This window comes from Schistocerca gregaria, chromosome 2, assembly GCF_023897955.1.
Source record: "Schistocerca gregaria isolate iqSchGreg1 chromosome 2, iqSchGreg1.2, whole genome shotgun sequence".
Lineage (NCBI taxonomy): Eukaryota > Metazoa > Arthropoda > Insecta > Orthoptera > Acrididae > Schistocerca > Schistocerca gregaria.
Window position 1 is genome coordinate 181,180,069 of NC_064921.1, and position 22,845 is coordinate 181,202,913.

At 41.1% G+C, this 22,845-nt stretch overlaps 1 protein-coding gene across 2 annotated transcripts in view; it reads right to left on the minus strand.

Moving 5' to 3' along the window:
- The window catches only part of LOC126336641 (uncharacterized), a 184,822-nt gene that overhangs the window by 64,401 nt on the left and 97,576 nt on the right, over positions 1 to 22,845 (minus strand). For both annotated transcript variants that reach the window (XM_050000562.1, XM_050000564.1), the window contains exon 9: positions 9,292 to 9,406. In XM_050000562.1, coding sequence (XP_049856519.1) covers positions 9,292 to 9,406 — 115 coding nt within the window. The remainder of the gene's footprint in view (positions 1 to 9,291; positions 9,407 to 22,845) is intronic.

Here is a 22,845-nt window from a genome sequence, read left to right on the forward strand (position 1 = left end):
TTGCAATAAAGTTTAGTTAGTAACAGTAGATACACTGTTCAAAAATAGGTATACTTGGAAAAGGCTCAGAGACATGGGAAGATTCCAGCTGGATTATATCACACTCAGGCAAAGATTATGAAATCTGTAGTGCATTGTAATATGTACCCAGGAGCAAATACAGGGTCAGATCACAATTTAGTAATAATGAAGAATAGACTGAAATTTGAGAGAATTGTATGGAAGAATTAAAATGGAAAGAAATTTGAAACTGAGTAATGAGGAATGATGCATGTTTGATGCTCTCTAAGGCTGTGGTACAAAAATGTTCAAGTAAAGATGGGAATATAGCAGAATAAGTTATTTAGGAATTAAATAAATAAGAAGTGTAAGGAACCCAAGATAAAATGTATGAAGGAAAAATGTGAAGAAACTGAAAAAGAAAAGCTCACCGGATGGACTGATTCATTATACAGAAAAGCCTTCACTGGAACTAAAAGCAAGGCTGTCAACATCAGGAGGTAAACTGGAATTCCACTGTTAACTGCGGAAGAGAGAACAAACTGGTGGAAAGAGTAAATTGAAGGCTTTTACAAAGCAAAGGTTGTGATGAAGCAAGCTGGGATATTTTCCACTTCCCCTCTTGTTTTGCCATCTGCCTCCGTAAAATTCATTATTTCAATTTCAACTAATTACCATTAACATACGTGACTACAATCACCATTTTCATAAAAGAGACAGGTTGTCCATCAGTTTTAAATAATATAACACCAGATCTAATTTTGTGCTTAGTTTTATGTATGTAATTGATTTTCTAATTTATTTTGACTATTACTAGTTAGTATCTTTCATTATAAGGTGAAACCAGTAATTGTTTTGTAACTTAAATTCTATTGTTGAGTTATACACAAATATAAATTCTACACTAATTATAAACATTTGGAAGACGAAATGCTAGTATTCTTAGAGGATCTATTTGGCTCTATTCAAAAACATGTTAGCAAAACCAGCCCTTAATTAATTCCAAAGTAATTAACAATTTTGTCAAAAGTATTGTTGGCATAACTATAAATATATTAATTACATGATTTAAACAAATAATTCAGTTTAACCCTTGCAGTAGAAGAAACTGTTAAAAAGAACCAATTTTTTGATGTATTCAGTTAATCGAAAGACTTAAGATTTCATTGTGATTTCTTTAAATTAAACATCAAATAATGTGTAGTTTCAGCAACTATTATTGTGATGATATTATATGAGAGCCCGATTTTTAGTCCTGAGACAGTCCGTCCATGGCAGACTTTCAGACGAGAAACCTCTGTTGGTTAGAACAACAACAATGCTTCAACTTAACTGTGAAATATGTGCTATACAATTAGGCCATGTGTTAAAACCATGACAGTGTCTGCTCTCTATGTACCTTTTCTGTTCTTCAAGAGCTGTGAACTTTGTGGTTAGGTTTTTACTGCTCATAGATATTCATCAGTAAACTATTGTAGCAGTATTTGGATGTTTGCCTGCAAACTATTAATGAGGCTTATGGAAAGTTCAAGCAATAGAGCACTGACCGTATACAGGGTAGTCCAATGATAGTGACCAGGCCAAATATCTCACAAAATAAGCATAAAATGAAAAAACTACAAAGAACGAAACTCATCTAGCTTGAAGGAGGAAACCAGATGGCACTACGGTTGACCTGCAAGATAGCACTGCCATAGGTCAAATGGATATCAACTGTGTTTTTTAAAATAGGAACATATTTGTGTAGTACGTAAAGAAATATGAATGTTGTAGTTGGACCACTTTTTTTGCTTTGTGATAGATGGCACTGTAATAGTCACACACATATAAGTATGTATTACCACGTAACATTCCACCCTTCGTGATACATTACCCGTATTAAAATGGACCCTTTAACAATTGCAGAAAAGGTCGATATCGTGTTGGTGTATGGCTATTGTGATCAAAGTGCCCAACAGGCGTGTGCTATGTATGCTGCTCGGTATCCTGGATGACATCATCCAAGTCCCCCCCATGAACCATGGACCTTGCCGTTGGTGGGGAGGCTTGCGTGCCTCAGTGATCCAGATAGCCGTACCGTAGGTGCAACCACAACGGAGGGGTATCTGTTGAGAGGCCAGACAAACGTGTGGTTCCTGAAGAGGGGCACCAGCCTTTTCAGTAGTTGCAGGGGCAACAGTCTGGATGATTGACTGAACTGGCCTTGTAACAACAACCAAAATGGCCTTGCTGTGCTGGTACTGCGAACAGCTGAAAGCAAGGGGAAACTACAGCTGTAATTTTTCCCGACAGCATGCAGTTTTACTGTATGATTAAATGATGATGGCATCCTCTTGGGTAAAATATTCCGGAGGTAAAATAGTCCCCCATTCGGATGTTCGGGCGGGAACTACTCAAGAGGATGTCATTATCAGGAGAAAGAAAACTGGCATTCTATGGATCGGAGCATGGAATGTTAGATCACTTAATCGGGCAGGAGGGATAGAAAATTTAAAAAGGGAAATGGATAGGTTAAAGTTAGATATCGTGGGACTCAGTGAAGTTCGGTGGCAGGAGGAACATGACTTCTGGTCAGGTGACTACAGGGTTATAAACACAAAATCAAATAGGGGTAATGCAGGAGTAGGTTTCATAATGAGTAGAAAAATAGGAATGCGGGTAAGCTACTACAAACAGCATAGTGAACGCATTATTGTGGCCAACACAGATATGAAGCCCACACCTACTACAGTAGTACAAGTTTATATGCCAACTAGCTCTGCAGATGATGAAGAAATTGAAGAAATGTATGATGAAATAAAAGAAATTATTCAGAAAGTGAAGGGTGATGATAATTTAATAGTCATGGGTGACTGGAATTTGGTAGTAGGAAAAGGCAGAGAAGGAAATGTAGTAGGTGACTATGGATTGGGGAAAAGAAATGAAAGAGGAAGCCACCTGGTAGAATTTTGCACAGAGCACAACTTAATCATAACTAACACTTGGTTCAAGAATCATAAAAGAAGGCTGTATACATGGAAGAAGCCTGGAGATACTAAAAGATATCAGATAGATTATATAATGGTAAGACAGGGATTTACCAACCAGGTTTTAAATTGTAAGACATTTCCAGGGGCAGATGTGGACTCTGACCACAATCTATTGGTTATGACCTGTAGATTAAAACTGAAGAAACTGCAAAAAGGTGGGAATTTAAGGAGATGGGACCTGGATAAACTGAAAGAACCAGACGTTGTACAGAGTTTCAGGGAGAGCATAAGGGAACAATTGACAGGAATGGGGGAAAGAAATACAGTAGAAGAAGAATGGGTAGCTTTGAGGGATGAAGTAGTGAAGGCAGCAGAGGATCAAGTAGGTAAAAAGACGAGGGCTGGTAGAAATCCTTGGGTAGCAGAAGAAATATTGAATTTAATTGATGAAAGGAAAAAAATATAAAAATGCAGTAAATGAAGCAGGCAAAAAGGAATACAAATGTCTCAAAAATGAGATCGAAAGGAAGTGCAAAATGGCTAAGCAGGGATGGCTAGAGGACAAATGTAAGGATGTAGAGGCTTATCTCACTAGGGGTAATATAGATACTGCCTACAGGAAAATTAAAGAGACCTTTGGAGATAAGAGAACCACTTGTATGAACATCAAGAGCTCAGATGGAAACCAAGTTCTAAGCAAAGAAGGGAAAGCAGAAAGGTGGAAGGAGTATATAGAGGGTCTATACAAGGGCGATGTACTTGAGGACAATATTATGGAAATGGAAGAGGATGTGGGTGAAGATGAAATGGGAGATACAATACTGCGTGAAGAGTTTGACAGAGCACTGAAAGACCTGAATCGAAACAAGGCCCCAGGAGTAGACAACTTTCCATTGGAACTACTGACAGCTTTGGGAGAGCCAGTCCTGACAAAACTCTACTATCTGGTGAGCAAGATGTATGAGACAGGCGAAATTCCCTCAGACTTCAAGAAGAATATAATAATTCCAATCCCAAATAAAACAGGTGTTGACAGATGTGAAAATTACCGAACTATCAATTTAATAAGTCACAGCTGCAAAATACTAATGCGAATTCTTTCAGATGAATGGAAAAACTAGTAGAAGCCAACCTTGGGGAAGATCAGTTTGGATTCCGTAGAAATGTTGGAACACGTGAGGCAATACTGACCCTACGACTTATCTTAGAAGCTAGATTAAGGAAGGGCAAACCAACATTTCTAGCATTTGTAGACTTAGAGAAAGCTTTTGACAACGTTGACTGGAATACTCTCTTTCAAATTCTAAAGGTGGCAGGGGTAAAATACAGGGAGCAAAAGGCTATTTACAATTTGTACAGAAACCAGATGGCAGTTCTAAGAGTCGAGGGACATGAAAGGGAAGCAGTGGTTGAGAAGGGAGTGAGACAGGGTTATTGTCTCTCCCCGATGTTATTCAATCTGTATATTGAGCAAGCAGTGAAGGAAACAAAAGAAAAATTCGGAGAAGGTATTAAAATCCATGGAGAAGAAATAAAAACTTTGAGGTTTGCTGATGACATCGTAATTCTGTCAGAGACAGCAAAGGACTTGGAAGAGCAGTTGAACGGAATGGACATTGTCTTGAAAGGAGGGTATAAGAAGAACATCAACAAAAGCAAAATGAGGATAATGGAATGTAGTCGAATTAAGTCGAGTGATGCTGAGAGAATTAGATTAGGAAATGAGACACTTAAAGTAGTAAAGGAGTTTTGCTATTTGGGGAGCAAAATAACTGATGATGGTCAAAGTAGAGAGGATATAAAATGTAGACTGGCAATGGCAAGGAAAGTGTTTCTGAAGAAGAGAAATTTGTTAACATCAAGCGTAGATTTAAGTGTCAGGAAGTCGTTTCTGAAAGTATTTGTATGGAGTGTAGCCATGTATGGAAGTGAAACATGGACGATAAATAGTTTGGGCAAGAAGAGAATAGAAGCTTTCGAAATGTGGTGCTACAGAAGAATGCTGAAGATTAGATGGGTGGATCACATAACTAATGAGGAAGTATTGAATAGGATTGGGGAGAAGAGAAGTTTGTGGCACAACTTGACCAGAAGAAGGGATCGGTTGGTAGGTCATGTTCTGAGGCATCAAGGGATCACCAATTTTGCATTGGAGGGCAGTGTGGAGGGTAAAAATCATAGAGGGAGACCAAGAGATGAGTACACTAGGCAGATTCAGAAGGATGTAGGTTGCAGTAGGTAAGTAGGTACTGGGAGATGAAGAAGCTTGCACAGGATAGAGTAGCATGGAGAGCTGCATCAAACCAGTCTCAGGACTGAAGACTACAATAACAACAACATCATCCAAGTGTCGTAACCATTTGCTGGATAGTTATGTTATTTAAGGAAACAGGAAGTGTTCAGCCACATGTGAAATTTCAACCATGACCTGCAACAAATGATGATGCCAAGTAGGTGTTTTAGCTGCTGTCACATCTAATCCGCACATCAGCAGCAGACAAATTGTGCGAGAATCAGGAATCTCAAAAATGTTGGTGTTGAGAATGCTACATCAACATCAATTGCACCCATGCACCAGGAATTGGATGGCAACAACTTTGAACATCGTGTACAGTTCTGCCACTGGGCACAAGACAGATTACGGGATAGTGACAGATTTTTTGCACGCGTTCTGTTTAGCGATGAAGCATCATTCACCAACAGCAGTAATTTTAACAGGCATAATATGGACTATTGGGCAATGGCTGCAACAAGTGGAACATCAGTGACCTTGGTGGGTCAATGTTTGGTGTGGAATTATGGGAGGAAGGAAAATGGGCCCCATTTTATCAATGGCAATCTAGATGGTGCAATGTGTGCTGCTTTCCTACATAATGTTGTACCGATGTTACTACAAGACGTTTCACTGCATGACAGAATGGCGATGTACTTCCTACATGATGGATAGATGGAACATAGATAGCGTGTGGTTGGTGCGGTATTGAATAGCATATTTCATGACAGGTGGATTGTTGTCGAAGCACCATACCGTGGCCCGCACGTTCACCGGATATTGCGTCGTCGGATTTCTTTCTGTGGGGGAAGTTGAAGGATATTTGCTATCATGATCCACTGACAATGCCTGACAACATGCGTCAGCACATTGTCAATGCATGTGCGAACATTACGGAAGGTGAATTACTAGCTGTTGAGAGGAATATTGTTACATGTATTGCCAAATGCATTGAAGTTGATGGACATTATTTTGAGTATTTATTGCATTAATGTGGTATTTACTGCTAGTCACCCTGTAACAGCACGCGTTCTCAGAAATGATAAGTCCACCAAGGTACATGTATCACATTGGAACAATCGAAATAAAATGTTCAAACATACCTATGTTCTGTATTTCAATTTAAAAACCCTACCTGTTACTAACTGTTCATCTAAAATTGTGAGCCATATGTTTGTGACTATTACAGAACCATCTATCACAAAGCGAAAAAAGTGGTCCAACTAAAACATTCATATTTCTTTATGTACTACACAAATATGTAATAAAAAATGGGGGTTCCTATTTAAAAAATCGCAGTTGATATCCGTTTGACCTAGGGCAGCGCCATCTAGCGAGCCAACCATAGCGCCATCTGGTTTCCCCCTTCAAGCTAGACAAGTTTCGGCCTTTGTAGTTTCTTCATTTGACGCTTATTTTGGGAGATATTTGGTCCGGTCATGATCAATGGACCACCCTGTATATATAACTGTGTATTATTGGGGGGGGGGGGCTGTGAAAAGTGAATGTAAAAGACGGTGAAACGCTATTGTGCATCTGTCGGCTACATCATTTACAGTAGACAGTAGTTACATTTCCACCCCCTATATTTTTCAACCAGTACGTCAACACCGAGGACAACAAACGAAGAAGAATTAAAGTGGGCAAGCACCATCACAAGGTATTCTCTAATGACATGATACAAAACAAAACGGAGCTTAGATAAGAGAGATTGTGAATCAGGTATAATTATAAGAGTTTAACTGAGCTTTGGAAGGATAGAAGGTCAAATAAAGCAGAAAGAATAAGATAACATACCTTCAGGATTTCTACAAACATTGGGGGAACTGGCAGCCAATTGTATATTCATGTTGGTGCTTAGAGTCTATGAAAGGGGAGACTTACAATGAGGCTTTCAGAAAAATACCATCCACATAATTCTGAAGATAGCAAGGGCAGAGAAATATAAGAATTATCACAATATAAATTTAACACCTAGCCAAGTTGTTGACAAGAATAATATACAGCAGAATAGAAAAGAAAACTGAAGAGCTATCAGATGATCAGCTTGGTTTTCAAAAACGTAAAGGAAGCAGAAACACATTTCTGATTCTGCACTGAACAATTGCAGCAACACTTATGAAAAATCAAGACATGATTATTGGATTTATTAAGCCAGAAAAAGTGGGCAACTGAGTAAAATAATGCAAAATGTTCCAAATTCTGAGAAAAGTAGGAGTAAGATATAGGGAACTACATATAAGATACCATACCAGCAACTACAAGGCATACATTGCATTACTCAAAGTGCTGTGCTAAATAAACCTTACCTTGAGCAGTGTCAATATAAGCAAAATGAGTCTATTCCTAATGCCTTGGCATATGCTGTTCACAGTTCTTGGTCTAGAGATTAGCTTTGTTGCCTCTGGATCACGAGGTCCCGGGCTTGATTCCCGGTCAGTCAGGGATTTTCTCCACCTGGAGACTGGGTGTCTGTGTTGTCTCCATCATTTCATCATCATTCAGGAAAATTATGAGACTGGGCAGTGTAAAGATAGGGAATTTGTGCAGGTGCCAATAATCATGTCATTGAGTCCCCCACAGACCAACATCATCACCATGGGAATATGCTGTATATCCACCTTTCAGTGCACTTCTAGTATCCGAATCAATTGTCATTCATTTAATCTCCAGACTTAAAAGTGTTAGCCACGTGGCAGACATAATCTTTTGTCAATTTTATTATAGTTCAAAAACCTTCATGAGTGTTTGCACAACTCCGCAAAGCTTCACTACAGTCTGGTGAATCGTATAGGCATGCATACAGGACAAACAAAGAAACATTCCTTACATATATATAAGGAATTCCATTACCTTAGAAGCAAGATAACATGCTGAATGAAGCAAGGAGGACATAAAAAGCACACTACCAGAGGCAAAGAGAGCATTTCTGGACAAAGAAATCTACTAACATCAAACATAAGACCTAATTTGAAGAAGAAATTGCAGAGAATGTATCTTAGGAGCACAGTATGTGTGGTAGTGGATCATGATCTGAGGGAACACCAGAAAAGCAGGGAATAGTAGTGTCTAAGACGTGATGATATAGAAGAAGGCTGAAAACAAGATGTACTGATAAGCTAAGGAATGATGAGGTTCTCCACAGCATCGGGAAAGAAAGGAACATGTGTAAAATACTAACACGAAAACAGTATGACAAGACATTTGCTAAGCCATCAGAGAATAATGTCAATGGTACTAGAGGAAGTTGTAGAGAGTAAAAACTGCAGGGGAAGACAGAGATCGGAACATATGCAACAAACAGTTAACGATGTAGAGTTCAAGTGCTTTTTTGAGATGAAGAGGTTGGCACAAGAGAGGAATTCATGGTAGGCTGCATCAAACAAGACAAAAAACTCCTTAAATATCCCCATCCTTCCCCTAAACTACACATGCATATAATTTATACCACATACAGTAGATGCATCAGTTCATCACCTTTCCATTGTAATATGGGTTTGTATTGCTACCATTTATTCTGAGCAGTACACATATTCATTAAAATTGATGAGTATGGAAGGAAAATCAGTAAAGCCACTCATAAACATAATTTGCAGCTTTTGTATTAATATCATGGCTATGGAACCTGCAGATCCACTTTTGGACTGTGTGTATCTTAACTAGAACTGATATCTCTGATAGGTTACCCATCATGTATGTTTCAGATTCTCAGAGATGGTGGAAATGAGAACACTAGAGTTGCCTCTGGGAGGATAAGGCCTTAATTCCCCATTCACTCTTGATTTCCCTAAGTTGCTTAAAGTCAATTCATAGTATTGACATTTTGTATATTCCATTAGAGTATAATGTTTTAATGGTTTGAGAAGCATATCTGTAGTATGGAACTGGTTGTTGATTACACTCTGAAATAAAAAATTTAGTTACAATCTGATACAACAATTACTACTGATGAAGCTTATCATTATGTAAAGTTATTTGGGACAGCTACTATGAGCCCTGTCACATAGTTACTTTTATGAACTTTATATTTAGGAGTACATTGTTACTTACTAATGTAAGAGTTCAGAGCAGAAATTGCGTCTGCTGAGAAACTTTTCACTGCTTCAAGTTTCATTGATGTTGCTAATGGTGCAGAGGTATATAATGTATATGCAAATGCATCTACCTGTAACAAAAATTGAAGATCAATTATTACTTAAAATGCTGCACAGGGTAGCCGTGCGGTCTGAGGCGTCTTGCCACAGTTCACGGGGCTCCCCCCGTTGGAGGTTCGAGTCCTCCCTCAGGCATGGAAGTGAGAGTGTTGTCCTTAGCATAAGTTTGTATAACTTGGATTAAGTAGTGTGTAAGCCTAAGGATCGATGATCGGCATTTCGGTCTCATAGGAACTTACCACAAAAATTACTTACAATGAAACATATCTATAAATACAGGCACTTTATTTATACTGATAAGTTTTATACTTGTACTGAACTAAAGACTTTTCCAATTAGTAACTACATGGAAGTTCATGTCATGAGTAGACTTTGTTTCTTTCTTCTATTAAATATGTGTGGGATTTGTACAATACAAACAAACATAGAAATAAGTGGTTCCAACTTCCAAGCAAATTATTTTTTATTAGCAATGTCACAAATTTTACCAAAAATAAAGAAAAAAAACACAATTTAATTCTTGTCTGCTTCATGAAACTATTGCATATTATTTGGCTAATCTAGCGCATTTCCTTTTGCATGGGCAGGAATACATTTAAATCCCACATCTGAATCCTACACTCAGCTGTCTTAATATAGTTCGACTCATATGATGAGTAGTCACTTGGGCAGGGCTGCGTAAATGTGACACAAATTGTCATAGTCTTGGGGTCCTCATTATTATCAACTTCTCAGCAGTCACCATTAGTTTTAACTACTTTTGTTATTTGGTATAGACATTCACTAGTGGGCTTCAGCTTCAATTTTGGTCAATTTTGTGTTTGTTTTATTGCCACAAGATCACCAGCTTTCTATCTAAAGGTTTTCCTCTGACGTCAGTTGAAGGCAGCAAAGTTAGTAACTTAACATTTTCCCTCACTTCATTGAATCTCTCTACAAATCAATTAATAAGATCTTCTTCCAATAATTTTGATGTGAGGCTGTATGTGTATCTTAACTCTCAATCCTGATACTTCCATGCTAAGTTGAATTCAAAGCACACTGAACTGTTAGTACCATTTTGTATCATTCAGTTGGCTTGTCCTACTAAGCTTAGCAATGATTATAGCCAAGGTAGAGTTGATTCTCTTAATCTCCCCATTTGCTCTAAGGAGTCCCATCAGTATTAAAATGTGCTCAATTGCTTCTATCATGCTGTACTCCTCCAGTGATTGAGATGCTAAACAATTACCTATATCAGTGTTTACTTGGATTGGAGCTCAAAACTAATTTTCTGTAATTCCCTTTTATTATTTGTTTCTATTGATTTCATAGTCCTTTAAGGATAAAGCCAAAACCAGTAGTATTTCGGATGTGGCTGCATCCCATGTGAGTTGATTGAAGTGGTCCAGATGATCCCTGTGATAAGTATAATGTGTCCAGTCTCTTTGAAAAGGGATTGCAGGAAATTTTCTTCTTTTCTGATTCAACAATGTAGAAAAAGATAGATTGCTGCTTACCATAAAGAAGGTATGTTAAGTTGCAGACAGATACAATTAAAAGAGATTTATGTAATGCTTTCAGCCACAGCCTTCATCAGCAAAAGAGAGACACACACCATTCATACACACAAGCAATGACATCTCATGGCACATAATTGTCAACTCCAACATCTCGGCCTGAGATGCTGGAGTTGGTGGTCATGTGTGCATGCGGTATGGTTGCTTGTTTGTATGAGTGCTCTGTGTCTCTCTTTTGCTGATGAATGATGTGGTCAAAAGCTTGATATAAGTGTCTTTTAATTGTGCCTATCTGCAACTTAACATGTCTTCTTTATGGCAAGTACCAATCTGTCTCTTGCTACATTGTTCATATTCCTACATGGAGTTTCCATTGTTTGATTTTCTTTTCTGCTTTCTTATTAATAATTGAACATTTAACACACTTTGAAATCATTTGTTTCAAGTTATTGTTTAAATATGATACATAACAATCATGTTTTAGTTCCTCTTTGGTTCACTTATTGTGTAATGTACTTTCTCATGCATGTGAAATCACTGGAATCTCTCTTCCACCACTAAACTTGAAAAGAAGTCCAACTCTCACTAAACAAATGCCATAAAATCACACTTCGAGGAAGTTTTGATCATTGCCAAACTAACATTCTTCTCTTGAGTTTTTCTGATTGTACCTATTAACCTGACTGCAATAAAAAAAAAATTCTACATGTTCCACATTCCAAAAAATCCTGATTTAAAATCATGAAACAATATACTTCAAAACTAACACACCCCTTGCTATTCTCAGTACTTCTTACTCAAGGTATTTTGGAATGCAGAATAATCTACTGCAATTTTAAAATGCATTTCTAGTAAACAAACAAAGAATTTGTTTAAGGCATTAACAATTTCTAAGACCTTAAGATCATAACTTCTGCAATTTTTTTTGTTGAGGTGTGATTTTACTCATGTTAGAGACTAGATATAATATTGCCATCATCTGGAGATTTCTGTAATAGCACAGCATCAAAGCCATCTTTGCTTGCAACTGTGTGTAGTTCAATTTTGTATTTTTCACTGTAAATTTTTGAAACTGAATCTAAATCTGCATCTATACTATGCAAACACCATGAGGTGCATGGCAGAGAGTACATCCAATTGTACCAGTTAATAGGGTTTCTTTCTCTTCAATTCATGTATGGAGGGTGGGAAGAATGATTGGTTGTATACCTCAGTGTGTGCAGTAATTATTCTAACCTTATCATCATGTTCCCCATGTGAGCAATACATAGGGGATTTTAGTGTATTCCCACAGTCATCATTTAAAGATGGTTCTTGAAACTTTATTAGTAAATTTTCTTGGGATAGTTTACATCTATTTTCAAGAGTCTTCCAGTTCAGTTTCTTCAGTATCTCTGTGACACTCTCTCATGGATCAAACAAACCTGTGACCATTCATGCTGCTCTTCTCTGTATACTTTCAATAGCCCATTATTCAAATTTGTTGTGGGTCCCACATACTTACACAATATTCTAGAACCAGTCATTTGTGTGATTTGTAAGCAATCTCCTTTGCAAACTGATCACACTCTCCCAGTAGTCTACCAATAAACGAAAGTCTACCACCTGCTTTACCCACAACTGAACCTATATTATCATTCCATTTCACATCCCTACAAAGTGTTACACCTAGAAATTTGTATGAGTTGGCCAATTCCAACAGTGACTCATTGATATTAAAGTCATAGGATACTACATTATTCTGCTTTGTGAAGTCACACAGTTGCACATTTCTGAGCATTTAAAGTTAGTGGCCAATCTTTGACCCATTTTGAAATCTTACCAAAATCTGCCTAAATATTTATGCAGCTTCTTCCACATAATACTTCATCATAGATGTCTCCATCTTCTGTAAAAAGGTTGAGGTTACTGTTAGTATTGAGTACAAGTTATTAACATACAACAAGAATACCAATGGTCTCAACACACTTCCCTTGGTCACACCTGGACTTACTTCCACATCTGACAATGACTCTCAATCCAAGATAACATGCTGCATCCTCCCTATCAAGAAGTCCTCAACAAAGTCAAATCTTTTGCTTGATACCCCATATGATCACACTTTCAACAGTAAGTGCAGTTGTGGTACTGAGTCAAATGTATTTTGGAAATCAAGATATATTGTTTCTACCTGAATGCCTTGATCCAAAGCTTTCAGTATGTCATGAGAAAAATGTGAGCTTGGTTTCACATGATCGATGTATTCAGAATCCATGCTGGTTGGCATTGAGGTGGTCATTCTGTGCAAGATACCTCATTATGTTTGAGCTCAGGATATGTTCTAAGATATGACAACAAATTGGTGTCAAAGATACTGGATCGTAGATCTGTGAATCACTTCTACTACTCTTCTTGTAAATGAGTGTACCAGTGCTTTACATCAAGAAATGGGTCCAGTTTTATGTTCCAAGTTTATTGTTCTACAATAGATTATAGTTAGAAGAGGGACTATGTCAGCTGCAAATTCAGTACAGAATCTGATAGAGATTCCATCATGCCCTATTGCTTTGTTCAATTACAATTATTTCAGCTGTTTTTCAACACCACTGACACTGATACTTATCTCATTTACCTTTTCAGTGGTATGAGAACTAACTTGGCGCAATTCTAGATTTTTCCCTTGTAAAGGAGCATTTGGAAACAGAATTAAGCATCTCAGCTTTCTCTTTGTGACCCTCAATTTCAGTTCCTGGACACTAATTTTGCCACTAACAGCCTTTACATGTAACCAGAATTTATCTGTGTTTCGTGAAATATCTTTTGACAATATTCCACAACAGTAGCCACTGAAGGCATCACGCATTGCTCTGCTGACAGCCAAATGTGTGTCATTCAGCATCTCTCTCTATCCAGAGCCCTAACCTATTGTGCAGTAATCTTTGTTTCTTTAGAAGTTTCCTTACAGTCACTAAATACCATTATGAACTGTTCTACTGAGTATGTATCTATCCAGTGCATGATCAATTACACTTTTAAACCTGAGTCATAGTTTCTCTACTTGTTCCTGCCCTGTGCAGAAAGTTTCAAGTTAATCACTGAAATATGACATAACTCAGTTTTTATCTAGTTTACTGAACTTATATGTCTTTCTTGTTGTCTTAATTGTTCTTTGCACTTTGGTAATCATTGTTGCCACAACCGCATCATGGTCACTAATACCAGTTTTGATGTGAACATCCTCAAAGAGGTCTGATCTATATGTTGCCATAAGATGCAATATATTTCCATCACAAGAGGGATCATATCCACCACTAACAAAACTTTTTTCCCAATTGAGTTTTACATGATTAAAATCTCCAGGAACTTATGTACAAGAGAACTGGGATTTCCTATAAAGTTTTCAGTTACATCAGGAGATGTGAGTTTCTTGTGTGTTGTGACAAATACACCACCACCATTTCCCATTTCCCTATCCTTCCGATATACACTTACATTTTCACCAAAAATCTCACTGCTAAAGATCTCAGGTATCAACCAGCTTTCTATACCTAACAATATGTGTGCTTCATTGCTTTTCATGAGAGCTTCAAACTCTGGCACTGTTGCAAATGCTTTGGCAGTTAACCAATAAGATTTTCATACTCTCACCTGTGTGACACATTTCTTCCAACCTTACACTGATACTTCTGGGTTTCCTATAGCCATCATTATCTGTATTGGATGGAGAGTTACCTAATCTAAATGACCCTTGTGTGAACCTTCATGCACAGGTGTCTGAGTAGCAGCCTCTGACATATAGTGCACATCTGACCCATTTAGGGCCCTACAGTTCTCAAGTGGTGCAAGTCCACAAAGTCGTATCCAAGCTTGTCACAGAAACTTTAATGTCTCTAGTTCAGTCCTTCCTCCCGACTCAGAACCAAAGGGTCACAATCAGTTCTGGGGCCAGTACTGCAAATTGTGAGCTTCATTGAAACTCCACATCTAAGACTGGTCTTCTCAACCTCCTCTGCCAGACACTGGAATGACCTGAATATCACCTTGGAGCCCAGTTGACAAGGATAATTTGTTTTAATGTGCACCACAGTCTGCAATTTGATGCACCCTGTTCCCTCAATGGCTGAGGGAAAGGTCTCTCCAGTATGCTGCATGAGGCCCCCAGGCATACACGATGAGTACCCCTGGTGCCCTTCCTGTCACTCGCTGCAATTTCCCTAAGGGATACCATCATTTCCCAAGCATTTGAAATGCCAACAATTAATAGACACCCTACTCTTTTGCATTTACCTCCTCTGGGGACACCAGGAAAAATAGGTTTCACCAAAAAAGTTGAAGTGAGTCCCACTGGCTCAGTTTCAGTGAGAGACAGAAAGCACCTCCCTCGCCCCTGTCCACCCCTATACAGGACCCCTAGATCTACCATTGTCATGCCACTCACAGTCAAGTGGAGACAGGATAGCAGGAAAGGATAGCAGTTGAGGTACCTATGGCACCGATATCACAGCTACATGACCCTCGGGAGCTCTTCCAACATACTGATTCACAGCAGCTCAGCCAACTCATCCCATATTGAAGAACAGCAATCACACTGGGGCTGTTTTGGCTAGTGTGATGCATTATAGGGCAGTAAACTTTTAAAGAAACTTCCACATGGGAAAAACATATTAAAAACAAAGATTCCAAGATTTACCAAAAGCGCCGGCAGACAGGCACAATGAACAAAACACACACACACACACACACACACACACACACAGAATTACTAGCTTTCACAACCAATGGTTGCTTCTTCAGGAAAGAGGGAAGGAGAGGGAAAGACAAAAGGATGTGGGTTTTAAGGGAGAGGGTAAGGAGTCATTCCAATCCCGGGAGCGGAAAGACTTCCCTTAGGGGGAAAAAAGGACAGGTGTACACTCGCACACACACACATATCCATCCTCACATACCCAGACACAAGCAGACATATTTAAGGGCAAAGAGTAAGGGCAGAGATGTCAGTTGAGGCGGAAGTACAGAGGCAAAGAAGTTGTTGAAAGACAGGTGAGGTATGAGCGGCGGCATCTTGAAATTAGAGGAGGTTGAGGCCTGGCTGATATCGAGAAGAGAGGCTATACTGAAGGGCGAGTTCCCATCTCCGGAGTTCGGATAGGTTGGTGTTGGTGGGAAGTATCCAGATAACTCGGACGGTGTAACACTGTGCCAAGATGTGCTGGCCATGCACCAAGGCATGTTTAGCCACAGGGTGCTCCTCATTACCAACACACACTGTCTGCCTGTGTCCATTCATGCGAATGGGCAGTTTGTTTCTGGTCATTCCCACATAGAAAGCTTCACATGGTAGGCAGGTCAGTTGGTAAATCACGTGGGTGCTTTCACATGTGGCTCTGCCTTTGATCGTGTACACTTTCCGGGTTACAGGACTGGGGTGGTGGTGGGAGGGTGCATGCGACAGGTTTTACACCAGGGGCAGTTACAAGGGTAGGAGCCAGAGGGTAGGGAAGGTGGTTTGGGAATTTCATGGGGATGAACTAAGAGGTTTCAAAGGTTAGGTGGACGGCGGAAAGACACTCTTGGTGGAGTGGGGAGGATTTCATGAAGGATGGCTCTCATTTTAAGGCAGGTTTTGAGGAAGTCGTATTTTTGCTGGAGAGCCACATTAAGAGTCTGTTCCAGTCCCGGAAAGTATCCTGTCACAAGTGGGGCACTTTTGGGGTTCTTCTGTGGGAGGTTCTGGGTTTGAGGGGACGAGGAAGTGGCTCTGGTTATTTGCTTCTGTACCAGATCAGGAGGGTAGTCGCAGGATGCGAAAGCTGTATTCAGGTTGTTGGTGTAATGGTGCAGGGATTCAGGACTGGAGCAGATTCGTTTGCCACGAAGACCTAGGCTGTGGGGAAGGGACCATTTTATGTGGAATGGGTGGCAGCTGTCATAATGGAGGTACTGTTGCTTGTTGGTGGTTTCGATGTGGATGGATGTGTGAAGCTGGCCATTGGACAGATGGAGGTCAACATCAAGGAAAGTGGTATGGGATTTGGAGTAGGACCAAGTGAAGCTGATGGAACCAAAGGAGTTGAGGTTGGAGAGGAAATTCGGGAGTTCTCCTTCACTGTGAGTCCAGATCATGAAGATGTCTTCAATAAATCAGTACCAAACTTTGGGTTGGCAGGCCTGGATAACCAAGAAGGCTTCCTCAAAGCGACCCATGAATAGGTTGGCGTACAAGGGGGCCATTCTGGTACCCATGGCTGTTCCCTTTAATAGTTGGTATGTCTGGCCTTCAAAAGTGAAGAAGTTGTGGGTCAGGATGAAACTAACTAAGGTGATGAAGAAAGATGTTATAGGTAGGGTGGCAGGTGATCGGCGTGAAAGGAAGTGCTCCATTGCAGCGAGGCCCTGGACGTGCGGGATATATGTGTATAGGGAAGTGGCATCATTGGTAACAAGGATGGTTTCCGGGGGTAACAGATTGAGTAAGGATTCCAGGCGTTCAAGAAACTGGTCGGTGTCTTTGATGAAAGATGGGAGGCTGCATGTAATGGGTTGAAGGTGTTGATCTACGTAGGCAAAGATATGTTCTGTGGGGGATTGGCAACTAGCTACAATGGGGTGGCCAGGATGATTGGGTTTGTGAATTTTAGGGAGAATGTAGAAGGTAGGGTTGCTGGGTGTGGTGGGGTCAGGAGGTTGATGGAGTCAGGTGAAAGGTTTTGTAGGGGGCCTAAGGTTCTGAGGATCAGAACCTTAGGCAGGAATGGGATTACATTGGCAAACTTTGTATGTGGTGTTGTCTGAAAGCTGACGCAGTCCCTCAGCCACATACTCCCGACAATCAAGTACCACGGTCGTGGAGCCCTTGTCCGCCGGAAGAATGACAATGGATCGGTCAGCCTTCAGATCACGGATAGCCTGGGCTTCAGCAGTGGTGATGTTGGGAGTAGGATTAAGGTTTCTTAAGAAGGAGTGAGAGGCAAGGCTGGAAGTCAGAAACTTCTGGAGGGTTTGGAGAGGGGGATTTTGAGGAAGAGGAGGTGGGTCTCGCTCTGACTGAGGACGGAACTGTTCCAGGCAGGGTTCAATTTGGATAGTGTCTTGGGGAGTTGGATCATTGGGAGTAGGATTAGGATCATTTCTGTTCGTGGCACAGTGATATTTCCAGCAGAGAGTATGAGTGTAGGACAGTAAATCTTTGATGAGTGCTGTTTGGTTGAATCTGGGAGTGGGGCTGAAGGTGAGGCCTTTGGATAGGACAGAGGTTTCGGATTGGGAGAGTGGTTTGGAGGAAAGGTTAACTACTGAATTAGGGTTTTGTGGTTCCAGATTGTGTTGATTGGAATTTTGAGGTTTTGGAGGGAGTGGAGCTGGAAGTGGGAGATTGAGTAGATCAGAGAGATAGGGTTTGTGTGCAATGAGAGGAGGTTGAGGCTTGCTGGAAAGGTTGTGAAGGGTGAGTGAGTTGCCTTTCCGGAGGTGGGAAACCAGGAGATTGGATAGTTTTTTGAGGTGGAGGGTGGCATGCTGTTCTAATTTGCGGTTGGCCTGTAGGAGGATGCTCTGAACAGCTGGTGTGGATGTGGGAGAGGGTAGATTGAGGACTTTAATTAAGGATAGGAGTTGACGGGTGTGTTCATTGGCTGAGTTGATGTGTAGGTGAAGGATTAGGTGGGCGAGGGCAATGGATTGTTCAGTTTGGAACTGGTATAGGGACTGATGGAAAGAAGGGTTGCAGCCAGAGATGGGAACTTTAAGTGTGAGACCTTTGGAGGTAATACCAAATGTCAGACAAGCCTGAGAAAATAAAATATGAGAGCGTAATCTGGCTAGGGTGAAGGCATGTTTGCAGAGGGAATGTAAATAAAACTTAATGGGGTCGTTGTGGGGGGTGTTGTGAGGCTGACGTGGTATTAGAAGGTGGAAAGTGTAACATTAGGCTGAAATGAAAATGAAAATAGAAATATATGGCGAGAGACAAAGGTGAACTAGAAAGCAACTGGTGATCTGGTGTGAATAAAGGCGAAAAAGTGTTGGTTAAAGCTGGGCTATGTTGATCCTGTGGTGAACTTGGGTTGGTAGACAACGATGTGCATAAAGGTTAGGTGGTTGCGTTGCCGCCAAAACACGTTAAAGGATAGAGAAATTCGGGAAATAAAGTGAAAGTTATTAGAACTAGGTGAAATGGTTGTTTCATGGGTGAAAGGAACTGTTTGTGAACTAGAAACAGTCGATTTTATAGTAGCGGCAGTGTTGAAATTACTGGCAAAAACAGAAAGAGAAAATCCTGCCCTGAAATGAGATCCATCCTTCATGAAATCCTCCCCACTCCGCCAAGAGAGTCTTTCCGCTGTCCACTTAGCCTTTGAAGCCTCTTAGTTCATCCCCATGAAATGCCCAAACCACCTTCCCTACCCTCTGGCTCCTACCCTTGTAACTGCCCCCGGTGTAAAACATGTCCCATGCACCCTCCCACCACCACCTGTAACCCGGAAGGTGTACACGATCAAAAGCAGAGCCACACGATTTACCAACTGACCTGCTTACACTGTGAAGCTTTCTATGTGGGAATGACCAGCAACAAACTGTCCATTAGCATGAATTGACACAGGCAGACAGTGTTTGTTGGTAATGAGGATCACCCTGTGGCTAAACATGCCTTGGTGCACGGCCAGCACATCTTGGCACAGTGTTACACCGTCTGAGTTATCTGGATACTTCCCACTAACACCAACCTGTCAGAACTCCGGAGATGGGAACTTGCCCTTCAGTATATCCTCTCTTCTCGATATTCGCCAGGCCTCAACCTCCACTAATTTCAAGTTGCTGCCGCTCATACCTCACCTGTCTTTCAACAACTTCTTTGCCTCTGTACTTCCGCCTCAACTGACATCTCTGCCCAAACTCTTTGCCTTTATAAATGTCTGCTTGTGTCTGTGTATGTGCAGATGGACATGAGTGTGTGTGTGCGAGTGTACACCTGTCCTTTTTTCCCCCTAAAGTAAGTCTTTCCGCTCCCGGGATTGGAATGACTCCTTACCCTCGCCCTTAAAACCCACATCCTTTCGTCTTTCCCTCTCCTTCCCTCTTTCCTGAAGAAGCAACCATCGGTTGCTAAAGCTAGAAATTCTGTGTGTGTTTTTGTGTGTTTTATTTATTGTGCCTATCTACTGGCACTTCCCCGCTTGGTAAGTTTTGAAATCTTTGTTTTTAATACATTTTTTTCCATGTGGAAGTTTCTTTTTATTTTATTTATTAAAAACAAAGATTCCAAGACTTACCAAGTGAGAAAGCGCCGGTAGATAGGCACAATGAATAAAACACACAAACACACACACAGAATTTCGAGCTTTTGCAACCGGCGGCTGCTTCGTCAGGAAAGAGGGAAGGAAAAGGAAAGATGAAAGGATGTGGGTTTTAAGGGAGAGGGTAAGGAGTCATTCCAAGCCCGGGAGCGGATAGGTACATACTCGCGCACGCACACACACACACACACACACACACACACACACACACACACACACACACACACACACACACACACATATCCATCCATACATACACAGACACAAGCAGACATGGGCATTTGAAAAGGAGAGGAGCAGAGAAGGGGTAAGATGAGGATGGATGCACTGGCAGAGATTGAGCACAACAAGGGTGAGGGGACATGAAATGGGAGGAGGTGTAGGACAGAGGGGGCGGCAACTGTTGGATGGAGAGTGTGGGGACAGTAGGTTATCATAGGTTGAGAGTAGAATAATTTCGTGAGTGAAGTATGTGATGTAAGGATAACACCGATCTGTTCAGTTCAGAAAAGCTGGTGGTGAAGCGGAGGGTCCAAACGACCCAGGTTGTGAAGGAACAATTAAAATCAGGCACATTATGTTCAACTGCATGTTGTGCCACAGGGTGGTTGACTTTGTTCTTGCGCATAGTTTGACAGCAGTCATTCATGCTGTTAAACAGCTGGTTGGTAGTCATAACAATATAAAAAGCTGTGCAATTATTGCAGCAGAGCTACTATGTGAAATGGTTGCTTTTACAGGTGGACTAGCATCTGATGGGGTAGGAAAAGCCTATGACAAGGACTGGAATAGAAGTGTTGGGTGGGTGGACTGGGCAAGTCTTATGCCTGGGTCTTCCACAGTGATATGATCCCTCTGGCAAGGGCTGGGATTGGGATTGGCATAGGGATGGACTAGGATGCTGTGGAGGTTGGGTGGACAACAGGACACCACTTTACGAAGGTTGGGAAAGATCGTGGGTAGAGTGTCTCTCTTTTCAGGGCATTCAGAAGCCTGCAAAGGATCTTATTAAATTGTTCCAGTCGGAGATGGTACTGGGTGACAAAGAGGGTGCCCCATTGTAGCTGGTTCCTCGTAGTGGTGGAAGGATTGAGGATGTTTTGGGATAGAGCTTGGGAAATCTGTTTGTGGACTATGTCTGTGGAATACTGCCTGCTGTGATGATTTTTTGAGACCTTCGGCATACTGTGCAAGGGAGTTCTTATCACTGCAGATAAGCTGAAGTGGTTGGTATCTTTGAAGTGTGGGGCTAGATTTTGGGCAAATGGTTGGAGGTGGTGGTCAACGTGGACCAAAATTCTTTCCATGGGGACACAAGAACCAGCTACAATGGAGCATCCAGGATTGTTAGCTTTGTGGATTTTGGGTAGCCTGTAGAAAGTTTGTATGCAGGGTGTCATGGAGGTGAGGAGGGAAACGGTCCTGGGAAGGCCTGAAGGCTGTAAGTTTATGTTGGCCTTTTGGGATGGGATCACTCTGGCTGAGTTTATAGGTAGAGGAGTCAGACAATTGGCAAAGGCTTTCTACTAGCTAGTCACAGCAATACATAATGAGAGGATCCATCACTGTCATTATGAATTGCAGTGACCACCTAGTGGAAGACCTCTGCTACCTGTCTGACTGCTCCACCTAGTAATGCTGCCAGAGTGATTCCATGAGAGAAGTCTTAAAGTCTTAGGCCCTTCCAAGAAACTCTCCCCTGAACCCATTTCCCTCCTCACCTCCATGATGACCCATACAACCACTTTATACATGTTTCCCAAAACCTCCAAATACAACAATTCTGGATGCCCTATTGTAGCTGTTATTGTGCACCAATGGTAATAATTTTGGCTCTCACTGACCAACACCTCCAACCATTTGTCCAAAATCTAGCCTCTCACATCAAAGATATCAACGGCTTCCTTCACTGATTATCCACCATCCTCACCCCCTTACCTCCTAGGTCCCTACTTGTCACTGCTGATGCCACTTCCTATACACTGATATCCCTCATGGTCTTCATCTTCATCTTGCCACTCTTGAGCACTACATCTCTCATCATCCTACAGACTCAAATCCACTACTTAAACCCACGACTTAGTTCCATTCCTCACAAACCTTATTAACTTTACCCTAACACACTCATTTCTCCTTTGAAGGGGAAGTATACAAACAAATCAACAGCACAGCCATTGGCACCTGCATGGCACCCCCCTAGGCCAAACTCTTTATGGCCCATCTAGAGGAAACCTTCCTAGTATCCCAAAACCCCAAACACAAAGCCTGTTTCAGGTTCACAATGATGTCTTCATGATCTGGACTTAAGGTCAACAGACCACATCCTCATTCATCCACCATGCACTTCACTTTGTCCACCTCAACCCAGTGTGCCACTTTCCAGGATCTTGACCTCCTCTCTCTGATGGCTCCATCCACAACTCTGTCCACATTAAACTCACCAACCACTAACAGTACCTGCAATTTGACAGCTGCCATTCTTTCCCATCGAAAAATCCCTCCCATACAGATGGCCACCAGGGAATGGCGTATCTGCAGGAACAAGAACTCTCTTGGCCATTATGCTGAAGGTCTCACAAAAGCCTTCACAAATAGGCACTAAGCCCCAGACGAAATCTGCAAACAGTTTTCCATCATACCTCCACACACTGCCAAACCTCTCACCACTCCCAAAAACCA